Raw genomic sequence first — 24,821 nt, forward strand, 5'->3', positions numbered from 1 at the left:
CACCGAGTCTGGCTAACTCTGGCGAATTCTAGACGCCCACAGAGAATAAGGCATCTTCTTCATAAAAACTGAAAGGAAGACCCTGGAGATGCCCTTGGTGGGCAAAAGGTGAGAAATCTGGCCCGTAACACTTAATCCAGGCTAAGAGTCTGGAAGGTGCAGTGGGGAAGTCTGAGGTCGCTGAGCTGGATAAACATGCAGTGCAAAGGCCCATGGGCTCGGCCAGAAGCCACAGTTGCTTTTGTACCCAGTGCAGGTGTCGTGGCTGAGTAGGACACCTCATTGCCCTGGGATCCCTGTCCCCACCACACCCACATAGGCCCGCAAATGATACCAAGGTCCAAATGAACTCAGGGTTCAAGTATTTAAGTTCTGTTGATTTTCCACTTATCTGTGGAAAGTCAATTTCTCTTGGGGCTCCTAATTATACCTTTCAGATAAGCATAAACGAACTCTGAATGAGACCTGTAGAATAAGTCATTTCATCATTAAGCATCTTTTCAAAATGAAACCAACAGTGGTTTATCATGTATCATCTGCCAACTTCACAAATTAAACACTAGAGATTAACTGCTGCCACCGCCATCTTTTAACAAAAAGATGAAGGAAAAGTGGTAGCTTGGTTGGGTTCATTTGCATTCCTTAGCATTATAACAGCGTGCTTTACATTTGTTTTTCTCCACACACTGGACCCATTTCAGATGAAGGTTTTGCCAACTGGTCTCCATTAAACACAATTTAGTCTTTCTGTGCTGCTTCTGTTTATTAAACTTCAGATCACCCTAATGCAAGACAGGCACACCCTAGTAATCTTGATGGGGTGCAAAAGTACATTCATTTCAATAACCAGATTATGTAGCCGCTTGCAAAGCAAGACTGCAGCAGACCTAATAGAAGAGCTGACTGCATTCTTTCATTTTCTAGATGACCCCACTGGCTTCTCCAAACTAGAAGATATATAGCACTGAGGCATTTATTTTTCCTTGCATATAATTGATATTTTATGATTATTATAAAAAAGTATAAACATAACAAATGGTATTGCACTTGAATGTTTTTTAACTTTAGAAGAAACTCATCATGCTAGAGTTTGAGGTTTTGCTGTTTCTTTTTTTTACATTGTTTTAACACTGACAGAAACGTGAGCTTTTCCTTCACTAAACAATTCATTTTCTAACTATCATGATTTATTGAAGCAGATGATAAAAAAGGGTAACAGGACAAATCATTATCTATTTATTTAAGAGAGAATGCTATTTTCATAGAGAATCGGCTGAGACTCTTTCCCATTCCTTCCCACTCTTCATTTTGAAACCTCACAATATAAGATGAAAAAAGCAGCAAAACAACAAACGGAACTTGAGCAAACAAGTCCGATGCCTGCAGTGACCTTTGGAATGATCTAGAGAAAGTACACGAGTTGGAATGAAAGCCAGTCAAGGATTAGAGGAGACAACTTAAAGAATTATTCAAAGTTGCATGCTCATTTCAGCACTGAACATATGCTAAATGCTCACTAGTAGGATCTAGAAATAAATATATAGGTTCCAAGTGTTTACATTATGATGAAGGAAATCATAGGCCTCCATTTCACCCTCCTGCCATCCCCACCACTCTTAGTACTTCAGAACTTTGACCTGAATTATCCAGATCACAAGATAAGCAAACAAACAAAAAGCCCTCTTTTTGTCAAGAACCGTCTTTAGAAGAATTCACCCAAGGATTCCTTTTTTTTCTTTTTCTTTTTAGACAGAATCCTGCTCTGTCACCTAAGCTGGAGTGCAATGACATGATCTCGGCTCACTGCAACCTGTGCAATCTCTGCCTCCTGGATTCAAGCAAATCTCCTGCCTCAACCTCCCGAGTAGCTGGGACTACAGGCATGTGGTACCACACCCAGCTAATTTTGTATTTTTAGTAGAGATGGGGTTTTGCCATGTTGACCATGCTGGTCTCGAACTCCTGCCCTTAGGTGATCCACCTGCCTTGGCCTCCCAAAGTGTTGAGATGACAGGCTTGAGCCACTGCGCTTGGTCCCTCTCCCAACCCAGAATTTCTTTAGGTATCTTCTTCACAAGGACATGACCATGATGTGCGGCTAAACTATTAAAATTGGCTTTTAACTGAACTCACCAATGCATAAAGAAAACTTAAGTTTATCACATACAGGTGTGTTTTAAAGCCTCTCGGAAGCCACGTGTTCCCAGTAGTGAAACAGGAATTGGGTCCTCCCGCCCTGGCTCCTGTGCTTTGCGCAGGGCACCATCTGCATTGTTAACGCAGGATGCCTACAGGACAGAAGTCGCCCAAGGATCCTTGATCCATAAACGGGGCCAGCCCTACAGGTAAGAAACGCATGAGGATATGCACACCTTGAACTGGGGGAAACTGAACGTCAGCCCCATAATATTAATTCTTCCATTCTTGCTTCCTGTCTTGCAAAACGTAAAACGTAAAGTATTTGCTGTCTACTGAAATTCCCTACGAAAATACAAAACCTTTGGAAGAAACTACTTTGTATTAGCTGAGGCAAATTTTGTTTAGTTCACCATTTTTCTTCGGGAGACCTGCCAGATTAACAGCTGTCATAGGGCTCTATTCTTTTAAACAGACTGTTTTGAATGGTATATTACTGGTCTTATACTTAGTTATGTGGATTCACTTTGAAGCTTTCTTCTGCTGGATCAACTTCTGAGTGTGGTCACTGATTTTTGTAGTTATTGTTATAGTAGACTACAGCACTTCAGATTTGGGAAGAATAATCTCAATTTCAGACCCAGTGTCTTAACCTCCCCTTAAGTACACCCACCTCTGTCACATAATAAGTCCTACATAGGCCGGGCGTGGTGGCTCATGCCTGTAATCCCAGCACTTTGAGAGGCCGAGGCGGGCAGATCACCCGAGGTCGGGAGTTCGAGACCAGCCTGAGCAACATGGACAAACCCCGTCTCTACTAAAAATACAAAAAATTAGCTGGGCGTGGTGGCGCATGCCTGTAATCCCAGCTACTTGGGAGGCTGAGGCAGGAGAATCGCTTGAACCTGGGAGGCGGAGTTTGCAGTGAGCCGAGATGGCGCCATTGCACTCCAGCCTGGGGGACAAGAGCGAAACTCTGTCTCAAAAAAACAAAAAGCAAAACAAAACAAAAAAAGTCCTACATTTTGTTTTGGAAAATATGCTCATGCCACACCTGTGTGCACAAATGGGAGGGAATCACTAAGTCTCAGCCTCCCCTGGATAGAAGGAATGCAAAAACTCAACCACTGTGTGGATGAAGCTGGAAGGAAGCACGTGATTTTTTGGGACCATCAGGTGAAAAGAAGGGATTACCCTAGAGAAAAACGAAACCCCAGCCCTGTGCCACACATCGGCATGGAATTTCAGTTTACAACATCTGCATGGGGAGGGCATCGCAAACCAGAAAGTTAGTGAACATTACGTTGGCCTAGGACCTGGATACCTGTGCATCCTCCAGCAGAAGCAAGCACCCCACAGCCCTGCAGAGGCTCTTTCACAGCTGCGAGGATGTGGGGTTGCAACTTGCTCGTCGTTAAGTTTTGTTTAGATTTGGAAGTAATGTGAACACTCATTGCAGCATCATTGATGAGAACATAAATGAGAAATAATCTATGTGGTGAAAACTCAGGGGTTGACTAAGTTATAATATAGTTACACAATTACTTTGCACTCTACGAAAATTACATTTTAGGACATTTTATAACATAGGAAAATGCACAACTTGCGTGAATACAGCAAATTATAAAATAGTATATGCAATATGATTCAAAATTTGTTTGTAAAAAGTACATATAGACATAAGAAAGATTCTGAAAACATTTGGCTGAAAAGCAATAGTATTTATTTCTGGGAATAAGGATTACATTTTTAAGTGTTTTTTCTTATTATTTTATTTTTCCAAATCACCAAAAAACATGTGTTTAGTATAACAGTGGGACCAAAAATATCAATTCAATGTTTCTAAAAATAAAGTTAATACTCACCAGAGAGCACAACTGAAAGCTTACAAGAAGATAAAAATTGCCTGGACTGTTTTAAGGGGAGCTTTATCTATCCAGGAAGTGAGACAGAAGGGCTGGAGTCTCTGTGGTTATGAAATTTGTGATAAACACCCACATATGGTGATTTTCTTTCTTTGTTTCTATGTTTCTTTCTTTCTCTCTCTCTCTCTCTTTATTTATTTATTTATTTTTGCCAGTCTGCAGTTTGTTTTCTTCCAACTCAGAGTTTGGGGTTAATAACAATACACTGAAATTATGCCCTAAGAGAAAGCTATGGTTTAAATATGTGAATCTCCATGCTTTAAAGGAATAAAATGTAAAGTCCTGTTATCGCCAAGTTAATGGGGAGGAAATCTACAACAAGTAAGTTTACATATTGCATTATTTAGCTCACATTTTCTATTCTCTGATAAGCAACTTAAGTTCCAATGACCAATGACTTACTCTATGAGATTATAGTAACAGACCTTTTAAACTGTTAAGGGGATGATGTACTGAAATGTCAGTAATACATTATAATTTTACGTTTATGACAATTGAAATGAAGAGCAAATATGATGTTATTACACTATTAGAACTGTTATTATCTGTACCATAAGAAGACAAATTATAGCCCCTGGGCCAAGTGTGGTTCAGTGCCTGTTTTGGTGCCATTTATGAGGTAATAATGGTTTTTACATTTTTAAATGGTTGGGGAAAAATAAAAAAAAAATTTCATTAATGTAAAAGGAATACGAAATGTCAATTTCTGTGTTCATAGTTTTATTGGAACACAGCCATGGTCATTTTTTTATATCATGCCCAGCTGATTTCACATTATAATGACTTCTTGAAAGAATTGTGACAAACAGCATATGGTTCTCAAAGCCTTAAATATTTCCTAAGCTTTACAGAGAAAGTTTGCCTGGTCTAGCATTTTCGAGGTAGTTCTGAATATTATTTGTATTTTCTACCCTCAGCCGCTAGATGGCATAAAAGATCCTTAAGCCAGTGGAAAGAATAACCCCAAAACCAAAAAACTTCTGTCCTACAGAGGATATTTACATTTTCAATTAAGTCATCCTCTAAAAGGGAGTTCTTTCAGCAGTACAAAACTTTTTGCTGTATGTGTTCAACAAACCAAAAATCAAATGTTTAAAGGAAACTAAGAAAGCATTAATTTAGTCTAGAAATAATGTCTGCACTGAAATTTAGCATTTATTCACTTCTGTCTAAAGTAAGTATTATGTGAATATGCACTATTAAAAAGGTTCCTCAGTTTTACTGTGTCTATACAAAATTCTTCTCTTATTAGACTGAATTGCACTTCTCCAGTTGCCAGGCTAATACAATCAGCTGAGCCAACTGGATTTAGAATGAGGTGGGTGTGTGTGTGTGGGTGTGGATGCGTATGTCCAGCACCAACTTATTTTAACTGAATTTAAGTGGTCTTAAAGGATTTGACTGAACAGCTCTCTTAAGCGCTCGCGCGCTCTCTCTCTCTCTCTCTCTCTCTCTCTGTGTTAGCACTGTATAGACACAGTCAGCCATAACTAGTTTTACCATGGCCAAATTTTACACATAAATCAATCAAAGCAAGGCCACTGGGCCCTCTCACCCATTTTGTCTTTATAATTTACTGTCACGTTAAAACCACATTATGATCTTTTGAAAGAAGGATGCAAACCTGTATTGCTGGTATAGTAATATTATTCATGTTCTTTTAAACTGCAGGTTCCTCATTTCTCAACAAGAAGACAAAAAGCACTACATTACCACCCAGAGGCACAGCAGAGAATTCTGGCACCGTCTTCACCTAACGCTCACACCCTCTTCTACTGTTACAGTAGGTAAGTGGTCAAGCAAGTAAGTGGTCAAGTAAGTGGGGCAGGAGAGGGCACCCCCACCCACCAACCGGGAACGTCAGGAGACCACAAGGCGATGGTCAGGAGGTTGTTACACTGTGTCTCTAAAATAATAATTGGTTGCAGCTGGGGGCCCGGGAACGGCAGTCTCCCAAGATACAGAAAAACAAAACAAAACTGGTGATCAGCAGCTTCCCGATAAGACTTCGGGAGTTGAGTGAGTGGACTCGAGCATGCGCAGTAAGAGGTAAAATGGCAGCGTTTAACTGGCACGCGACCTTGTAGGAGCATTTGACGGGAGGGCAGAGCGCTTCAAGTGAGCATGCGCACAACTCCAGCAAACGGACTGCACGTGCAGCGCCCCCCAAGGGCTGGCAGGCCACTGTGCATGCAGACAGCCCACCCCCAGCGAAGAATCAAGGGAAAAGGGACCAAAGACCCTGGAACATGCCAATGTATAAAACCCCAGTCAAAGGTCAAACCGTGCACTCGATTTTTCAAGTCGCCTGCTTAGCCCGCTTCTAAGTGGACTTCACTTCCTTTCATTCCTGCTCTAAAGCTTTTAAATACATTTTCACCCATTCCTGCTCCAAAACTTGCCTCAGTCTCTCCTGCCTTATGCACCTCAGTAGAATTCATTTTTCTAAGAAAGCAAAAATTGAAACTGCAGCAGATCCATGGGAATTCGTGGCCAGCAACATACTTTGGTGCTGCGAGACTCAGATATGTTTCACTGCTAACATTACTATTTCTGTTCCCTTTTTTCTGGAACTGTCAATTATGAACCTTTCCTTACACAAAGAAAAGTTCAAATAGGACAATGGATAACCCTATACTGATCACCTAGTTTAAATAATTTTGTCTTCTCTCTGTTAACTATTCCTATGTATATATCTATGTATGCATGTATCTATCAATCTATTATGTTTGTTGTTAAACCATTTTTAAGTTGCAAACATCATGGCACATCTCTAAATAACTCACCATGTATCTCCCAAAATAATAGCATTTTTCTGTCTACCCACAAAACCATCATACACCTAATAAATCAGCAATAATTCTATGGTATCAATTAATACCCAGTGAACACTGAAATTTCTCTGATTGAACCCCCCAAAATACGTTTTAAGAATTTGTTGTTGCACCAGGATCTGATCTACAGCTGTGCTTCACACACTTTTAAGTATCTACTGTTCTCCTCTAGACAGTTGCTGCCTCCACTCTCTATGCAGACTTTTTTTTGTTTGTTTGTTTTTGAGAGAGAGTGTCGCTCTGTCGCTCAGGCTGGAGTGCAGTGGGGTGAGCTCGGCTCACTGCAAGCTCCACCTCCCGGGTTCACGCCATTCTCCTGTCTCAGCCTCCCAAATAGCTGGGACTACAGGCGCCCACCACCATGCCCGGCTAATTTTTTGTATTTTTAGTAGAGATGGGGTTTCACCGTGTTAGCCAGGATGGTCTTGATCTCCCCACCTCGTGATCCGCCCGCCTCAGCCTCCCAAAGTGCTGGGATTACAGGCGTGAGCCACCGACCCCGCCCTATGCAGACTTCTTTTTCATGCTGATTTTTTTTTTTTTTTTTAAGACCCATTCATTTGCCTTGCAGAATCCACATTTTGAATTCTTTTGATTGTTTTCTTGTGGAGCTATTTAAATTGTTTCCTAGCCTTTATACTTTCTGTAAATGGGAGGTTAGGTCAAAAGTCTTAACAATATGATGCTGTATATTTCATCTGTTGCATCACACTGAGAGGTGTGAAATGTTGAGCTATCTCATTTTTGATAACGCTGATTTCAGTCAATTCCTCAAGATACTGATCACACGTTGTAAATATGTTATTTTTTCTTTGCAATTAGCAAGCATCAACAAGGTTCTACTTTGTCATTGTGCAACCACCACAACTTTTATAGTAATTATTTCAGGTGTGGACATAATAGAACATATCATTAAGGATTGATGAACAGTAATTCTCTAATTCTGTTAATCCTTTGCCTGTCATTATCTAACATCATCCTGCATGCAGGAATTTTCTCTTATTCACTGAGAATGACTTATTAAAAGTCAGAGTAAATGCTGGATTCTTTACCTTTAATTCTCATTTTCATAGTAAGGATTTGGTGTAATACTCATCTCCAACTGAAGCAAAGTATTCGATGTTTCTCTCTCCCTTTCTCTCTCATACCGGAGACTTATGTATTTTCTCATTTATTTATTTGGAGACAGGGGCTCACTCTCACCCAGGCGGGAGTGCAGTGGTGTGATCATGGCTCACTGCAGCCTTGACCTCCCAGGCTCGGGTGACCCTCCCACCTCAGCCTCCTGAGTAGCTGAGACCACAGGTGTGCGCCCTCTTGCCCAGCTAATTTTCTGTAGATACGGGGTTTCACCATGTTGCCCAGGCTGGGGCTTTTATTTTTAAGTTTTTTACAATTAGTTATTGTTTCTGATGCTCAGTTTGTTCTCGTATATCGGGCCGTGAGACGTCTTTCTAGCCGGATGCTGTGGCATATCCTTACTGTTCTTCGGTGTAAAATGTTTTTCCTGATCTTCTTCCCTGGCTGAGACTCTGGGTCTGTTTCATTCCTGCACATGACAGCTCCCTGTCCTCCTGCATCTCGGCAGCATCTCCATCTGAGGAGACCACTGTCCTCCTTCCAGACTGTGTCATCCAATACAATGAAAGTGCTAGACTGCCTCACCCACCCCCACAGAATCTGCTTAACACAGCAATTGCCTGCCATCAAGAATAACCCTGTAAATTAACAGTGCCAAACCAAGTTCCCAAAGGCATGGGGGGACAACCTCTCCTTGAAATGCCATAAAGATTTCTCTTACCTTGCGTAGTAGTCACTGGGTGGAACTGCTTCTTGAAAGAATTGGAACTGGTATAAATAAAGTCCAATCAAATGTCCAGCAGTGAAAATAGCCAGCAGAACACAGAGGCAGCTGAACAGCAATGGGTCGAACGTCCGGCACCAGGACCACCAGGTGCACAGACCCAAAAATACAAAAAAATACACAGATGATGTCAAAGACGGCAACATCATACCTAAGGAAAAGAAACGTAATCAGAAAGTCAGGTAGAACTGGAAATTCATTTATCATTCAGTGAATATAACTATTTGAAATTATGTGAATTTCCTTCAAGTGTTTTTAGGTATTTTAAAATAGTAAGTTTTAAAAATCATATTTGATTTATATAATAAAAATTAAGGCTATATTTATTGTGAAAAAGTCATATATGAAAGGATAACTATAAATACAAAGATATACCAGATGATTTAAAAAATTCCACCTGTGGCATGTGAACTAAGTAAATGTCTACTTTTCATACCAGTAGCATTTGCATATTTACTTGCCTGTTTCCATCTTTCTACTTCTCCCAAATTTTCAAGAATTCATGTACCTGTATGTCTGTTTCAACCTTTCCTGAAACCATTTTCTTTATAATAATTTACTACTTTTTTTTTTTAGTCACCTAGTACGTCCTGGCCAATTAAACTCTCACTGTGCCCTGCTTATTTTATTTTATGTTTTGTAGAGATGGGGTTTTGCCATATTGCCCAGGTTGGTCTTGAACTCCTGGGTTCAAGTAATCCTCCCTCCTTGGCCTTCCAAAGGGCTGGGATTACAGGTATGAGCCACTGCTCCTGGCCAATAACTCCTTTAAAAGGGTTTTTAAGAAATCATAAATAAAGCCAGCACCTTAAGGCAAAAAGAGACTATTTTATTGGGCATTTTGAAATGACTCCTCATTAAAATGTTGTGGTTTATTTCTTGAGAAATTCTACTGTCTTTCCCCCCATTTTTCCCCCTATTAAAAAACAGCTAAGCTGCTGCAGCTTTGCAGTTTGCTTGAGTCTACTCTAATATGCCTTCCGTAGCTCCGGAGCAGTGGTAAGCAGTGGAATGGAAGGAGGGAAAAGATCAAGATAACATTATTATGGAATAAGTGGTCCAACGCCAAAGTTTAAAGGAAGTGAGCGTCTGTGCTGGAAGATTACAATCTAACTTAGGAAGAAAAATAGTCTATCCTGGAGAGTTATATTAAGGTGACTATGGACTCATGTAAGCAGACAGACCTCTAGAACCTACAATATGGCTTGTGATGGGAACACGCACATTGTTAATTGCAGCAGGTCACCATTCCAAAGCTCTAAGGAAGAGGATTGTTGTTATTCTAATCTAAACCTAGAAAATGCAGTCGCTTAGCATACATAGAAAAAGATTATTTTGCAGAGGTTAACAGAAACCATCTAAAAACATCAAAACTAGAACTAACCAGGAAAAATTATTTTGTGTGGTTTGCACATGTGGCCAGTTTTACAAGAGCTACAGTTATTATTTTCGTGTGGTGGAACAGATCGTTTCCTTCATTTCTTCTTCAACCATTTCTCTCAATCACCAAAGCACTGCTTGTGCCTTTTACCACGTGCCGCCAGTGTGAGAGACACTCACCCGAGGAGCCCAGTAAGATGGTAACAACCACTTTCCCAGCAGTGGTGATCATGTTGCCAATGAACTCTTTGAGCTTAGAGGCCACACAGGCAAGCCTGCGGAACATTTTTAACCTCGTGCTTTCTTCCAACTCGCCTTCAACACCATCTCCTCCGTCTAAATCCTCTTCGTAGATCAGTGCCTCTTCTGAATCAATTTTTTCTCCTCCAGCCTAAATAAAGGACAAACAGGAAACACTCAAGTCCAGGAACCTGCCTATCTAGAGAGCAGATTACAGAGCTTCTAATTCATGGGTCAACAATGTGGTGAATTTCACAGATCAGGAAAAAAAGGAAGACAACCAGTTCATTCCCCTCAGGTCTCTGATAATCCCTGTATAAGCCCAAGTAACTTTGATCTTTCTTGAAGAAGTAAACATAAACAGGAAACATCACAATTATAGGGTCCCTAATAACATGTCACGTTCCCTATTTGTGCTTATTTTTTTTATAGGCAAAGAAGAAACTGTCTGAAACCTCTATTAACAAGTTTGGTTTAGATCAATCTGGGTTTGGGTCTTCAAATTTACAGAGTTGGCCAACAAGGTGATAGGAAGTTTGATAAAAGTATCCATGGCTTTGACTGAAAGCGTGAGCCCAATCAGTGTTTAGGAAATTCTGGTTTTTTCTAAGTTTATCTTTGTTCGCTATTTCCACATTTCCTGACCATGGAAGAATGAGTGGTCCTGGGCTTCTTGGCTACATATAGAGCTGCTTCCTATCTTACCGTTTTAGAGAATGATATGCTGGTTCAAGCCTGGGCAGCTCAGCACCTTAGTGCTTTAAGCAGAGATTTAGGGAGTTAACACATGTACCAGAACATATGCATATTTCCATGTATTATTTTAAACTGGGTATGCTAAGGCATTTTTGCTTGTTCGTTTTGCGTTTAAAGAATAAATGGGGGGCTGGGCATGGTGGCTTATGCCTGTAATCTCAGCACTTTGGGAGGCTGAGGCAGGCGGATCACGAGGCCAGGTGATTGAGACCATCCTGGCTAACACGGTGAAACCCTGTCTCTACTAAAAATACAAAAAAAAAAAAAAAAAAAAAAAAAAAGAATAAATGGGAAAAATTTTTCGGCTAATTAGAATATTTCCCTAGAAGGGTTACGACTTTTTCTTTTTCTTTTTTTCAAGAAATCATAAGGGGCTGGGTGCGGTGGCTCACGCCTGTAATCCCAGCACTTTGAGAGGCTGAGGCAGCTGGATCACGAGGTCAAGAGATCAAGACCATCCTGGCCAGCAGGGTGAAACCTCATCTCTACTAAAAATACAAAAAATTAGCTGAACGTGGTGGCACATGCCTGTAGTCCTAGCTACTCAGGAGGCTGAGGCAGGAGAAAATCGCTTGAACCTGGGAGGCGGAGGTTGCAGTGAGCCAAGATTGCGCCACTGCACTCCTGCCTGGCGAGACTTCGTCTCAAAAAAAAAAAGAAAAGAAAAGAAAAAAAGAAATCATAAATAAAGCCATCACGTTAAGCCAAAAGGAGTCTGTTTGAGATGCATGAAACTTAGCGTGTGCATTTTTCCCTAGGCCGACAGACTTCATATCTTTAATCTCACAAACCTAAGAAGAATTGTTAAGCCCAGTTCAGGCATCTATTTAAGACTTAAAGAGTAGGGTCTGGCCTCTCCATGTTCCCATTTTTGATGGTTCTTTTTTGATATATTTAGTTCTGATATTTACTTAATACTCACTGATGGTGTCTGACCTCTTACTATGACCAAGTTCACGGAAGGAAGGCAGGGACTGGAGGGCCAGTGCCAGGTTTTAGTTAAGCGTAAAGTGGCCTTCAGGACTCAGGCCTTTCGTGTGCCCAGGAGAGTACACATGGTGAGTGACTTGAGTTGACTATTGATGAGCCAAGGCTACAGGATGCACCCCGCCAGCCCTCCAGCCACCTACACACACACACACACACAGGGATTTAATCCTGGGCCACTTCAACTTGACTCCACTGTATTTCATCATGACATATTTGTATATTTTTTTCTGGAGCAAGAGGAACATCTCACGCTCAATCAATAAGATTTTTCTATCCATACAGGGCCTAGTGTGTCCTACCATCTATAGGAAGTGATATAGCAATAAACAGGTAAACAAGTAAAATATTAACCAGCTAAATATCTCACAGTAATGAATGCTATTCAGGGAGGTCGAATAGGGTGATGTGAAAGTGATTAACTGGGTGGCTGTTTCCAATTCAGAGGTTAAGGAAAGCCTCTCTGAGGAGGTGACATTTAAGCTAAGATCTGAATGTCACAAAGTTACCAGCCCTGTGAAAGTCCTGGCAAAGTGCATTCCAGGTGGAGGAAAGAGCTGGTCCAAGGCTTGGTGGTATGTGCAGAAAGAGGGTAAGTGTCCCCAGGCCCGTGGCCACTTCCACTTCCCTACAGAACAATTCCCACCTCATTCTCAGAGGATGACCTTGCTTTCTACTGCTCCCAGAGAGGAGCTGCCAGCTCCAGCCAGTACGTCAGACCACCCAACTGCAGCTGGCCTGCCATGCACACACTCTGCCTTCCTCCTGCAACAAGACAAGCTGCATGTGCTCCAGCCACGATGACTGCATCCCATCTGCTGAGGACACCAGGGAGAGAACAGCCCAGCCACCCTGGGTCTCTCTCCTGCATCACAATGTGCTTTCTTTCTGCTGGATCACCCCTGTTAACAGGCAAAGGCGCCTTACCGTCTCACCTTAAAGAAACACACCCTTTCAACCCACATTTGTCTCTTAAGGTGAAACACTCCAGAAGAGTGGGCTAGACTCACCACTCCATTTACAGTAAAAATGCATCCATATCTAATTTCTCTTGAACCTACTCGAATCAGTCTTTGATCTGCAGCCACTCCATCTAATGAGAGGCACACATGATTTGCTTTGTCACATAACTCTAGTTGCTCCTGGGGCGGCGCAGAGGGAGGAAGCAGCAGGGAGGTGATGGCTGTGCTGGAGGACAGGGGAGGGAGAGGTGGGGCTAAAGTAAAAATCCTGTCTTTGGAGTCTGTTTTGGAGGTCAGATTAGTAGGACCAGCTAGAAAGTTTAAAGTGGGGAGGAGGGATAGATGATAATCAGGGTGGCTCCTCTATTTTTGTCTAGGGAGGACAGACAGGAGGGAGGCAGACTGGAGACTGAGAGTCCACATTTCTGTTCTGAAAATTCACTTCGGAGGCCCCATTCAGGCATTCTTCTTGGAGGCATCCAGCAGACAGCTAGTATAGGAATCCGGAGCGTTGGAGAGGGGCGGGAGCTGAAGAGGGCTTTTTGGAATTCGCCAGCGTATGATGGTTTAAAGGTCAGTAGCCTGATGAGGTTACCTGGAGGGAATACAAGCATGGCCCTCCTCCAGGTGCTGCTGCCCCTGAGACCACTCTGCCTTCCCAGGTCTATGCCATCTCCTTGCCTGTCAGCATTCCTTGCAAGAAATGACCAGCAGAACCCGGAATCCACAGGCTCTCTTTGCCTCTTTGCTGTGGGACAGGCTGTTCCCACTCCTTAGGATGCCCTCTCCAGCTCCTACGGCCCAGGGCAGCCCTTCCATTCAGCTTACTCCATCTCCCCACAAAGAAATCCACCCACCGGAGCTATTGCCAGGACACGCACACCACCGTCAACACACAAACGACCTGCTCATCAGGCATCTGTTGCTTCTTTCCCCATCACAACAGGTGAGCAACCCATTAAAATCTCCCTCTAGGAAGGAAGTTTGGCCAAAATCTTTAGTCACTGCACTTGAAAAAGAAGCAAAAGGAAAAACATAGCCAGGGCCGCCTGGGTCACAGTCAGAAACACACTTGTGACTTTCATAATAAATGCGTTCTTATTCAATTATAGAATTGCCACGGATGTAGATTAAATCAAATAGAAATCTCTGAAATCAAGATGCCTTTGTGAGGTTATACAAATGCATTTCCCTGACCTGTCTTAGGAAGGACTGGGCCTTTGTGATTTTTATAAACTTACCACTGTACTTTAGGTTTTTCAGCATTTTTATACAGAAATCCCTGGGGCTGTCAGTCGAAAATACTTTTCAGATTTGCCAAGCTGAGAGCCAAGAGCGAGACGGGTTAGACTCTGTGAGCCCCTACTGTCCTGGTAGGTCAGGACCAGAACTGCCATTAGTCATGTCAGGCTGGCTTATTAACAGGCAGGCTTTTTCCCCCCAAGTCTGCTGAAGTATAAACACTGAACCTCTGAAAGAGAATGGACTCACTCTCGCCTGTTTACTAACAGGCAGTCTTGCTTGCTGGAGCTGTAAGCTGTCCCTGCAGTGGAACAAAACTTCAATCTGCCCTTGACGCTAAGGAGGAGGAAAGGCTGTAAATAAAGATTTAACTTCCCTGGTTCCTGAGTCATCTTAGAAACTGAAGACAAAATAAACTCTTTACAGTTTAAAAAGTCAAATAAATGATTACACAGATTATTGACTATGTCAAAATCTAACACTTATTTAAAGACATTTAAGTCGTTTATCTCGCCTCTTTAAAAGTTTATGATTTCAACAGGAAATCTTGTTATTTGCAACAACATGCATAAATCTAAAGAAGAATATGCTAATTGAAATAAGTCAGGCACAGAAAGACAAATATGGCATGATCTCACTTATACGTGGAATCTAAAGAAGTTGCACTGATAGAAGTAGAGGGTAGAGCAGTAGTTACCAGAGGCTGGGGAAGGAGGCCAGGGACCTGGAAAGGAGAGATGCTGATTCAAAGGGTACAAAATTTCACTTAGATATGAAGAACGATTTTGGGGGATCTATTGTACTGCCTGGTGACTGTAGTTATTAATGTATATTTCAAAATAGTTGGGCAGGCACAGTGGTTCATGCCATAATCCCAGCACCTTGGGAGGCCGAGGCAGGTGGATCACCTGAAGTTAGGAGTTCAAGACCAGCATGGACAACTTGGTGAAACTCTTGTCTCTACTAAAAATACAAAAATTATCTGCGCATGGTGGTGCACGCTTGTAATCCTAGCTACTCAGGAGGCTGAGGCAAAAGAATCACTGGAACCCAGGAGGCGGAGGTTGCAGTGAGCTGAGATCACTCTGCTGCACTCCAGCCTAGGCGACAGAATGAGACTCAATCTCAAAAAAATAAAATAAAATAAAATAAAAATAATAGAATACTGGAAAACATGACAGATAAAAGTTACTGATTTCAACATTTGATAACATGTATTAGTGTAGGCTCTCTCATTGCACATAAGGAAGCTCTAGGTACTATGGAATCAACTTTATACAAGGCCAGCCTCTTCTCTGTGAGGGCCCTGAATAAGGGCCTAAACACAAAGCTCTCATCCCACAATGAGACGGGATCTAAACCTTTGTATCTCTGCATCTCATCCCATAACACCCTCTCACTCTACAGCAGCACTGGTTCCATTAAGCCATAGCATCCGCCACGATTTCCACTCAATTTTGGACAAAGAAAACACAATAAATCACTTTTTGTAGGAACCAAACATCCATGTTTCATTACTCCCAAGCACTGTAAAAATCCAACTGGGTTGGAATAAATCCTAAGGATTACCTGACAACCTTTAAGAGGGCAGATGACCAGGCTCAACCTCAAACTTACTAAATCAGAAATTATGGGAATGAATTCCAGGAATCTGTATGATAAAAGTACTCTCTGTGGTGATCAAAAGCAGCCCCTGCAGAATCCATGCCCTGGCTGACATTGGCAACCACTGATCAATGAATTCTCCACAAGGGCTCAGCTGAATAGGCATAATCTGAAAATATTTTGTTTGAATCATATCTTAGCAGACCCCCTTATGTGGAAAATAGATTGAAGTAAATTATCTCTGGAACCTCCTTTAGGTTTCAGTCAAGCTTTGGACGTCAGAGCAGAGCTTTTCGTGCAGCTTAATCCATTTTTTTTTCTTCTTCGTGGTTAAAACCAAGCTTTTAAAAACATTTCTATAGAAGTGTATCAAAGTCACATATAATGAGTCAAAAGATCTGGGAGGCAAAAGGAGCATTTTTCTGAAGTGTCATCAGTTGTTTGTTCATTGTTTATTATTAAAAGTTAACAATTTATTTTAACAGAATGGATTCATCTCAATACAAGAGCCAGAGGAAGGAGAAGACAAGAGTTGTGACTCACTGCAGAAGACGAATTTCATCCCCAGGGTTCCCTTGTGAAAGGAAGAAGCGAGAGAAAAAAAGATAGATGTGTTTGAATGCTATTGTGTACCTTATGCAAGCCTAACGTGATAGCATTTAATGGATAAAGCAAATATTTTATTCTGCTGCTAGATTTGTTTTGGGAAGATTATTTTTCCAAACTCATAAGATCAGCTTAAGCAGTCCCTATTTCATTTGGAAAAATGAGTGCGTAGATGTTGCTTTCAACCACCATCTACAAAGCAATGGAAGTTTAATAAAGGACAGGGAAGGACAAACTGTCCTTTTTGTCAGCTGTCCTTTAAATTAAATGGCTTAAATATTAACAAAAAATATTTCCTGTTAAATATTAGTTTTTGCTTATCCTGGCACATAGTAGGCTCTCGGTAAAGATATACTGAATAAATAAAGATGCCCATAGATTTAAAAAAAAGCATCCTTCTCTGAAGCCCTACCAAGAAATGGTCAATCAACAGCGGTTCACCTACATATCAGTGTGCCCTGGCAAAGCCCCAGAAGGGCAAGAGTGGGGACAAGAGCATCCATGCAAGGGCAAACTACACAGCAGAGCTCCAGAAAGACAAGATGGAGAAGAGTATCTGCTGTTCAGGAATAAACTGAACAGCAGAACCTTGGAAGGACAAGAATGAGAAGAGCATCTGTGCAAGAGTGAAGTACACAGCACAGCCCCCAGAAGGACAAGAGTGGGGAGAAGAGCATCCATGCAAGAGTGAACTGCAGAGCAGAACCCCAGAAAGACAAGAGTGAGGAGAAGAGCATTTGCACAAGAGTGAACTACATAGCAGAGCCCCAGAAAGACAGGAGTGGGGAGAAAAGCATCTGCACAAGAGCAAACTGTACAGCAGAGTCCAGAAGGACAAGAATGAGAAGACATCTACATGAGAATGAACTGCCTGGAAGAGATCCAGCAGGAAGACAGCTTACCCCATCCAGACACAGAGAGAAGGGCAGGGTGGGTACTGCACAGTGAGGGAGTGGGGCAAAAGCACAGGGTGAGGACATGAAGGTAGGATGTGGCCAAACCATGCAGAGGCGTGAGCATCAAGGTCAAGAGACTGAATTTTATTCTAGGTTAAAGGGAAACCAAAGAAGTGTTTTACCTAGGGAAGTGGCATAATTTAATTTTAATTTTACAAGAATAATCCAGATGCTGTGTGCAGTATCAATTGGATAGGGTAAGAAAGGAAGCTGGAAGTGGGGAGATCCATTTAGAACATATTTTCAGGCCTCGCTGAGAGGCATGGCTGCTTGGTGAGGATTGTGGCAGTGAGCAGAGAAAAGTGGACTGATTTCAGACAGAATTTGAAGGTAGAATTCAAAAGATTTATTGGTAGTGACAGACAAAGGCCCCAAGAAATCCATGTCGCATCAGTGTTTCTGACTCGAGCATCTGGGTAGATGGAGCTTCTATTAACCTTGATGAGGAAGTCAGTGGGAAGGAGGAGTGGAGGTAGGGGAAGGAGCTGTGTCTCCTGCTCCCAGACATATGACCAATATTTTCAAAGCAATATGGGGAACTTATTTACATAAAGTGGGTGAAAATTCTATTCCGAGGGTATTTACAATTTAAAGGAGGAAAGAAGTACAAAGAGGTGACTGGGATTCCTTGAGTGATGCAGGTTCTCTGGAGTTGGGACAGATGGCATGAGGGGTGGGACTGTGGTTCCTCTCATCTCAGCCCTAATCTACCCCCAAGAAAGGGACACAGGGGCTCTGCAATTGCCTCACACAAGTTTCTCATGTGGGTATTTGTGGTTATTTGCAATTCAAATGCATGAAATCACCTATCAAATGCTGCAAAGACAGAACAACATATTCCAATAAGTTGTAAAAATATTGATCTAAAAATATTGTTAAAGGTGAAAGGCATTTTTGGAGCTTTGATTCTTTGAAAAAGGCAGAGAAGAGGTACATGCTGTTCAATGTTGCTAAATTAATTAACAAATGGGCGAAATAAAAATGAAGATTAATCTGGAATCATTTCGTTTTAACAGTTTAAAGATACTTTAGTTGATTTCCTCTTTGCTAATTCTTTAAATCATTTTTATTACGAGTTGTATATTCGAGTCCATGCTAGGCAATGTCCACTCAATGAACATATTGTCAACAATAATATCCCTGCCTTTTTTTTTTTTTTTTTTTTGAGACAGAGTCCCACTCTGTCTCACCCAGGATGGAGTGCAGTGGTGCGACCTCAGCTCACTGGCAACCTCTGCCTCCCAGGTTCAAGCGAATCTCCTGCCTCAGCCTCCTGAGTAGGTGAGACCAAAGGCGCATGCCACCACACCTGGCTAATTTTTTGTATTTTTAGTAGAGACAGGAGACAGGGTTTCACTATGTCAACCAGGATGGTCTCGATATCCTGACCTCGTGATCTGCCCACCTTGGCCTCCCAAAGTGCTGGAATTTTAGGTGTGAGCCACCACGTTTGGCCGCCTTTCTACGCAATGAAGGTGGCTCTCACTGACTGTCCCAAGGGCCTGCTCCACAGGTGTGCTGGTATGAGAGGACAGGATGAGTGGGCATCTATGCTCTCACCTGGTGACCAGGGATGTGGCTGGAAGACTCTGGGGGAATAAAGTCAGTCATGGACTCAAAGTTAACTAGCCTGTGATAAATACCAAAAGTTTCCAGAAGATAATAAATAGTTCCATGACTTCCTCCAATAAAAAAATCATCTCTTCTGTTTAAACTAATGGTATCTGAAACTACTAAGATTAAAAGCTTTGTCCAAATTGTGAATGTGTTTTACCCCAAGAAGACAGACCAAATGGCTGGCATTTTGAGGTATGTATGACAGGCAGTTTTGCCCAGTTTCTGAAAGTGACCTTAAGGACCAGCAAAGGGAGTAACCCACTTTACCACTAAGAGTGGCAGTGACAGCCTTTAGGACAACCACAAAGAAGGCTTTTCATTCACACTAAGTCATGAAGTGCAAAGTTTGCAAGGCAACTGGGCAGCCGTTCAGCTTCTTACCATTCTGAATGGTTCCATGTTTCAAATGATCATGTCTGTGTGCTTGAAGAAACAGGATCCAGAAAATTTAAAGCTGGAGACTTTGGACTAAATCTCAGGCTAGAACTGAGCAGATGTTGAAAGCCTAATTAGAAGACAATAAAATGATTGATTTCTCTCCTTCTTTGTCTCTTGCTCTTTAAAAAAAACAGCAACTTAACCTGAGTTGAGACTTGAAGCACAGCCCATTTGGTCATGTCATGTGCTAGAATGTAGATGCTGTGACAGGCTAATGGACACTAGGAATTAGAAAGCAGGGTGCAAAATCTTTCAGGGTTCAGAATAAATTTCCAAATAACATTAGCAGGACTTAATGTTGCATCCCTGAATTTTTAGCAGATGGGGATAACTTATAATGAAATATTATTTTTATCCTTCATATTTGACTTGTCACTCTATTAAGAAGATGCCTCTTTACACAGGCTAAGTCACGACTGCAGTTCCTATTTGAATAAGCATTTGACTTATCAGAAATGTGGCTTAATAATACATTAAAATACTATTTAAAAAATAAGGCCTCAAATCTCATGTAATAGCTAGAAAAAGTTGTAAGTATAGGATTATACAAGATAATGTCAGTTTGATGAAATGATATATTGTTTTATTATGTAAATGACTCTTTTCTACTCAATTTAATCTTCATAATACAACTCTTCTTATTTAAGATTTCAGATCAGGAACCTTTCTCCCAGTTATGATTGATTTATAGATCTGCTTCTGAATTAAAATGAACAAATGGACAAGACCACAAATGTGTCAGTTGAGAAATAACCTTTGACGACATTTCAGGAGAAGGGTTTCCTTGCTGAAGTCGGCTCTCAGTAAAATGCAGGAGCAAGGCACAGGCTCCCACTGCACTGCCATCTCCACTTCCACTGGGAGTTTTATGGGGACTCCTTGGATTTGTGAACACCTTTAAAACACCAAACTCGAGCCTTATCAAATCAGTGAAGATTACAGAAGACCCAAAAGTCTTCCCCAGGGATTAGTTGCTGCTTTAAAACAACACTGCTTTTGAAAAGGAATTCTCACAGGCACCAGTGGATTAATCCTGCCATTTCTCCATTGAGATAAATGAAAGAAGAAATAATGCCAGCAAACTCTGTTCTTTCAGTATCCTTAAAAACCAAACATTCCAGAGTGCAAACTCCAAGATTTATAAGCAGCAGGAAATATGTTGTGGTGTCAAAAATAAAATAAATCCCCTGCTGATTTTGGCCAGGTACTTTTATTCCTTTCAGATTCAAGTCCAGATTGTCACATGGAAGCAATTTTTCGTTGTGAATTAATCTCAGAAGATTCACCCACCCCCCTGTTCCTCCTGGGCTACCTGATGGGCTGGAACGTGAGAAAAGAATAAAATCATTTATCTAAAATAGCCCCAAACAAATGTAACTGAGAAGGAAAATAATGCTGTTATTATGACATTTAGTATTTTCAATGTCCCTAATAAACAATGTTTAGAGTATCTGTCCATCTTATTATTATCTTTAAATAATGTGATTAATAATACATAAGGCTTACATATTCAAGCAAATTTCAAATGGAAGTGAAGTATCCTAAATCTATCGCTGAAAACTGAAATCAGGAAGAAAATGTGACTTTAGCATTAACCCATGTGACCGCATTGTGTTCTTTTCTTCATCAGATGTATGGCACTTCACAGCCACGCTTTTTGTTGATCAGCGTAGGCTTTGTTAGTCCTATGGCAAACAGCATTTGTCCTTGGTCACATAAGTTCTTTTTATAAGAAGCTTTTTCTTCTTAAAACAAACCATTCATGGCTATCCGTTATGAATGGCACAGAAGAGATTCTTTTACAGAGTGGGTTGGCATCAAAATATCTTCCCATTTAAGTTTCAATAATTCTAAGAGGAACATTGGAATTTGAAATTGCTCTACTACCTCTCAGATTGGAGAAGGACAAAATGAGCAGAGCAAATAGCAATTTATCTAAGCAAGCAAAATGAGCAGGCACTGTGGCAGGTGCTTTTTTAAAGAAATTTTATTTAGCATTCACAACTACTAGGTGATATAGTATTAGTGTCTCTCTTTTGTAGAAGAAGAAAGAGAATAAACAATTGTCTCAGCATCATATACTAGGCGGCCTACATGTCTGACTGCTAAGTCCACTCAATTTTCAATAATTATCCTTTCCCCTCCTTCTATAGCTACTATTTATGAGAATAATAATGCATGCAGGGCTTGAAATCTGGATGACGGGTTGTTGGTTCCAGCAAAGCACCATGGCACATGTATATCTATGTAACAAACCTGCACTTTCTGCACATGCATCCCAGAACTTAAGTTAAAAAAAAAAAAAGAAAAACAAACAAACAAAAACTTGCCTTTATAAATAATAAAAATAAAAAATACCCAAACTGAAGAATCTGAGTTACTGGTTTACTTTCCCCAAACTTAGGCAAATTTTGGTAAAGATTATTTAAATAAAGTCATTTTCAAACTGTAAATGTAAAAAACAGTCAAAATTTAAATCCTCTGTCTTACAATTGTAATATCAACAAGAAGAAAATGCACCCTTCCATTTTTAGGACGGTAATGCATGCCTTACGGTATCAAGTCTTGAAAGTAAGATGTAAGCGGCTAGTAGCGACTTTGACTTTACTATAATTACTGTTACACCAAGCATCATTTTAACATTTGCCTTAAAAATAGCAGAATATTGATAAGCAAGGTGATTGCACATCTTTTACCCATAAGAATTGTAGACAATATATACATTTTTAAAGACAGAGTCTCGCTCTGTCACCCAGACTGGAGTGCAGTGGTACGATCTCGGCTTTCTCGGCTCACTGCAACCTCCACCTCCTGAATTCAAGTGATTCTCCTGCCTCAGCTTCCTGAGTAGCTAGAATTACAGGCACACACCATCATGCTCAGCTAATCTTTGTATTTTTAGTAGAGACAGGGTTTCACCATGTTAGCCAGGCTGGTCTCGAACTCCTGACCTCAGGAGTTCTGTCCACCTGGGCCTCCCAAGGTGCTGGCATTACAGGTCTGAGCCACCATGCCTGGCTAGACAATATCATTTCTAGTTTACATAGGTTTATTGAATTATATCCCCCCTTTATTGTTTTTTAAATAAGCATACAAGGCAATTGTCTGCTTTCTTGTGAACCACATAAATCATTTTCCATAAGTGAGAATTTTCCTCCCTCAATGCCTTAGTGGTTAACATTCTTAATATAAGTAACTTCAATTAACTTCAGTTTTTACAAGTTTAATATCTTGCCAAAGCTTATGACTGAAAACATTTAGTACTTGCAAGTGTTTTGCATCAAATGTCCAAATCAAATATTTTTCATCACTTTTTCCTTTATAAATGTTATCTTTCCACTAATAAATTAATTACTTTTTAAATTGATGTCACCTAACCTCACCTAACAAAGTACAGTTATTAGAACATTAACAGTGTCCTGAGGCTGGTCAGCGGGCAGTGTGAGAGCCGTCTGACAGCTCTCATACCCAAGGACGAAAATAGGACAAGCTTCCAATTCAGCAGTTACTCCTGAAACGTTTCAACCAGCCAGCAAACATACATTTCATTCATTATTTTTACCTTTCTAAAATTCTCACACTTTTCCAAATATGTATGTTTTTCCCCCTTGGAGTGCTTTAAAACAACTTGATCAAAGCACGCCAAGTTAACACCACTCCACTGAGCAGGACAAGATGCACAGACTGGAAAGCTGCCCTGCAAGGAGGAATTCATTTTTTCCCCTAAAACTACCAGATGTTACTTCTTTAAATATTCTGCAATAACTAAGGTACCCAGACCAATTGAACCATAACACTATGTATGACTTTGCACGGTGAGCCTCCGAGATAATATCACGTGATAGTTTGGGGTGGTGGGTCAAAGCCTGGCCCTTACCTATGAACACCCCTGAGCCTGTCTTCTCATTGCTAAGGTGTGGACCAGAGTGTCTGCCCACTGAGACTGCACAAGGGTGTCACGCAATGTGACAGTAAACGTTTATGTCAAGCACTGTGAATCATAACGTGCTCTGCATGCTCAGCTGTTATTATCATAGTTCTTCAACTCATTAAGGGTGAAGGTCCTCAGAAATCAAACAAGGAAGAGACATGGAGTTGGATTTACCAATTCTTGATTTTCAAACTCCAGGTTACTCTGTGCTGCTTCGTCTGTCACAGGTTTCTGAACAATGTTTCTACAGAGAAGCCAGATGGTCAGACTAGCAATGAACATCCCGATGTCAGGTACAAACACTCTGATCCCATTGCCAGCATCAGCTCCCTTTAAGCTACAAAGGAAAAAAAAGGGGAGGGGAGAAAATTTAGTTCTTATATTTCTACGGTTAAACTGCCTTATAGGATGTTTTGGTCTTCTTAATGATTTAAAATAAAAGATGCTCAGTTTCTCCCTAAAAGGTACAAGAAAGCTTTTTATTGACTTCAGTGTCTCACAAAATCTACACATTCAGGAAGATTCCAGTGTTCCCTGGAGTTTCAGAAATATTATAAAGAACTCTTGAACCAATTCTCACTCCTAAAACACCCTAATGGACTATGTTTTTGTTAGGTAAACCACATGTCCAGTACAAATGCAGTTGTTTGCAATCTAGCTGAAGCAGTCTAAAACTACATACATACTAGCAGCTAGAAGATATTTTACTTTTGATATAAGTCAGAGATACAAGGAAAATAGAGAAAATATTAAAGTAATCCTGGAATCCAGGACCTCTTCATTATTTTGTGTACTTGGTTGATTTTGTCTTCTGTATTGTTCCAAGAAAGGTGGATCCAGTACATTTTTTCTTTTAATCCCAGAGAAGCAACACTGAACTTAGAAGATTTGAGTTCAAGTCCAGGTCTGAAACTTAGTAGCTGCATCCTACTGGGGGCGTCTCACAGCCATCTGTTCTGCTGTGCTGAAGAAGTAATACTATTTGCCTTCCTTATTTTGTTCAAGTGACGAGAGATACTAGGCCATGGTTTCAGAAGAAAATATAAATACGTATATATGAAATAATGTTTGTGAAAGTTCTTTGTAAAGAATGAAACACATATTTTCACTAAGCCTACATTTTGAGAAGAGCAGCATCAATTGACATTTAGATAATTTTCACACATATAGGGCATTTTTGTTATAACTGAGATCCTGAAACAACTATATTTAATAATATAGCAGGCAGCAAAGGCCAGAGGTGAAGTGAAGAGTAGAAAGGGCTTCAACTGGAAAAGGAGGAGAGATCTGTCTGGGAAGGTAATACAAACACCATCTGTGATTTTGGGAGGCGTCCAGGGGT

At 40.9% G+C, this 24,821-nt stretch overlaps 1 protein-coding gene across 2 annotated transcripts in view; it reads right to left on the reverse strand.

Moving 5' to 3' along the window:
- Positions 1-24,821, reverse strand: part of PIEZO2 (piezo type mechanosensitive ion channel component 2) — a 462,335-nt gene that overhangs the window by 177,503 nt on the left and 260,011 nt on the right. For both annotated transcript variants that reach the window (XM_025365354.1, XM_025365353.1), the window contains exons 5-7: positions 23,654-23,816; positions 10,320-10,530; positions 8,697-8,910 (exon numbers count right to left, since the gene is read on the reverse strand). In XM_025365354.1, the coding sequence (XP_025221139.1) occupies positions 8,697-8,910; positions 10,320-10,530; positions 23,654-23,816 (588 nt within the window). The remainder of the gene's footprint in view (positions 1-8,696; positions 8,911-10,319; positions 10,531-23,653; positions 23,817-24,821) is intronic.

The sequence above is a fragment of the Theropithecus gelada genome, chromosome 18 (assembly GCF_003255815.1).
Source record: "Theropithecus gelada isolate Dixy chromosome 18, Tgel_1.0, whole genome shotgun sequence".
Taxonomy (NCBI): domain Eukaryota; kingdom Metazoa; phylum Chordata; class Mammalia; order Primates; family Cercopithecidae; genus Theropithecus; species Theropithecus gelada.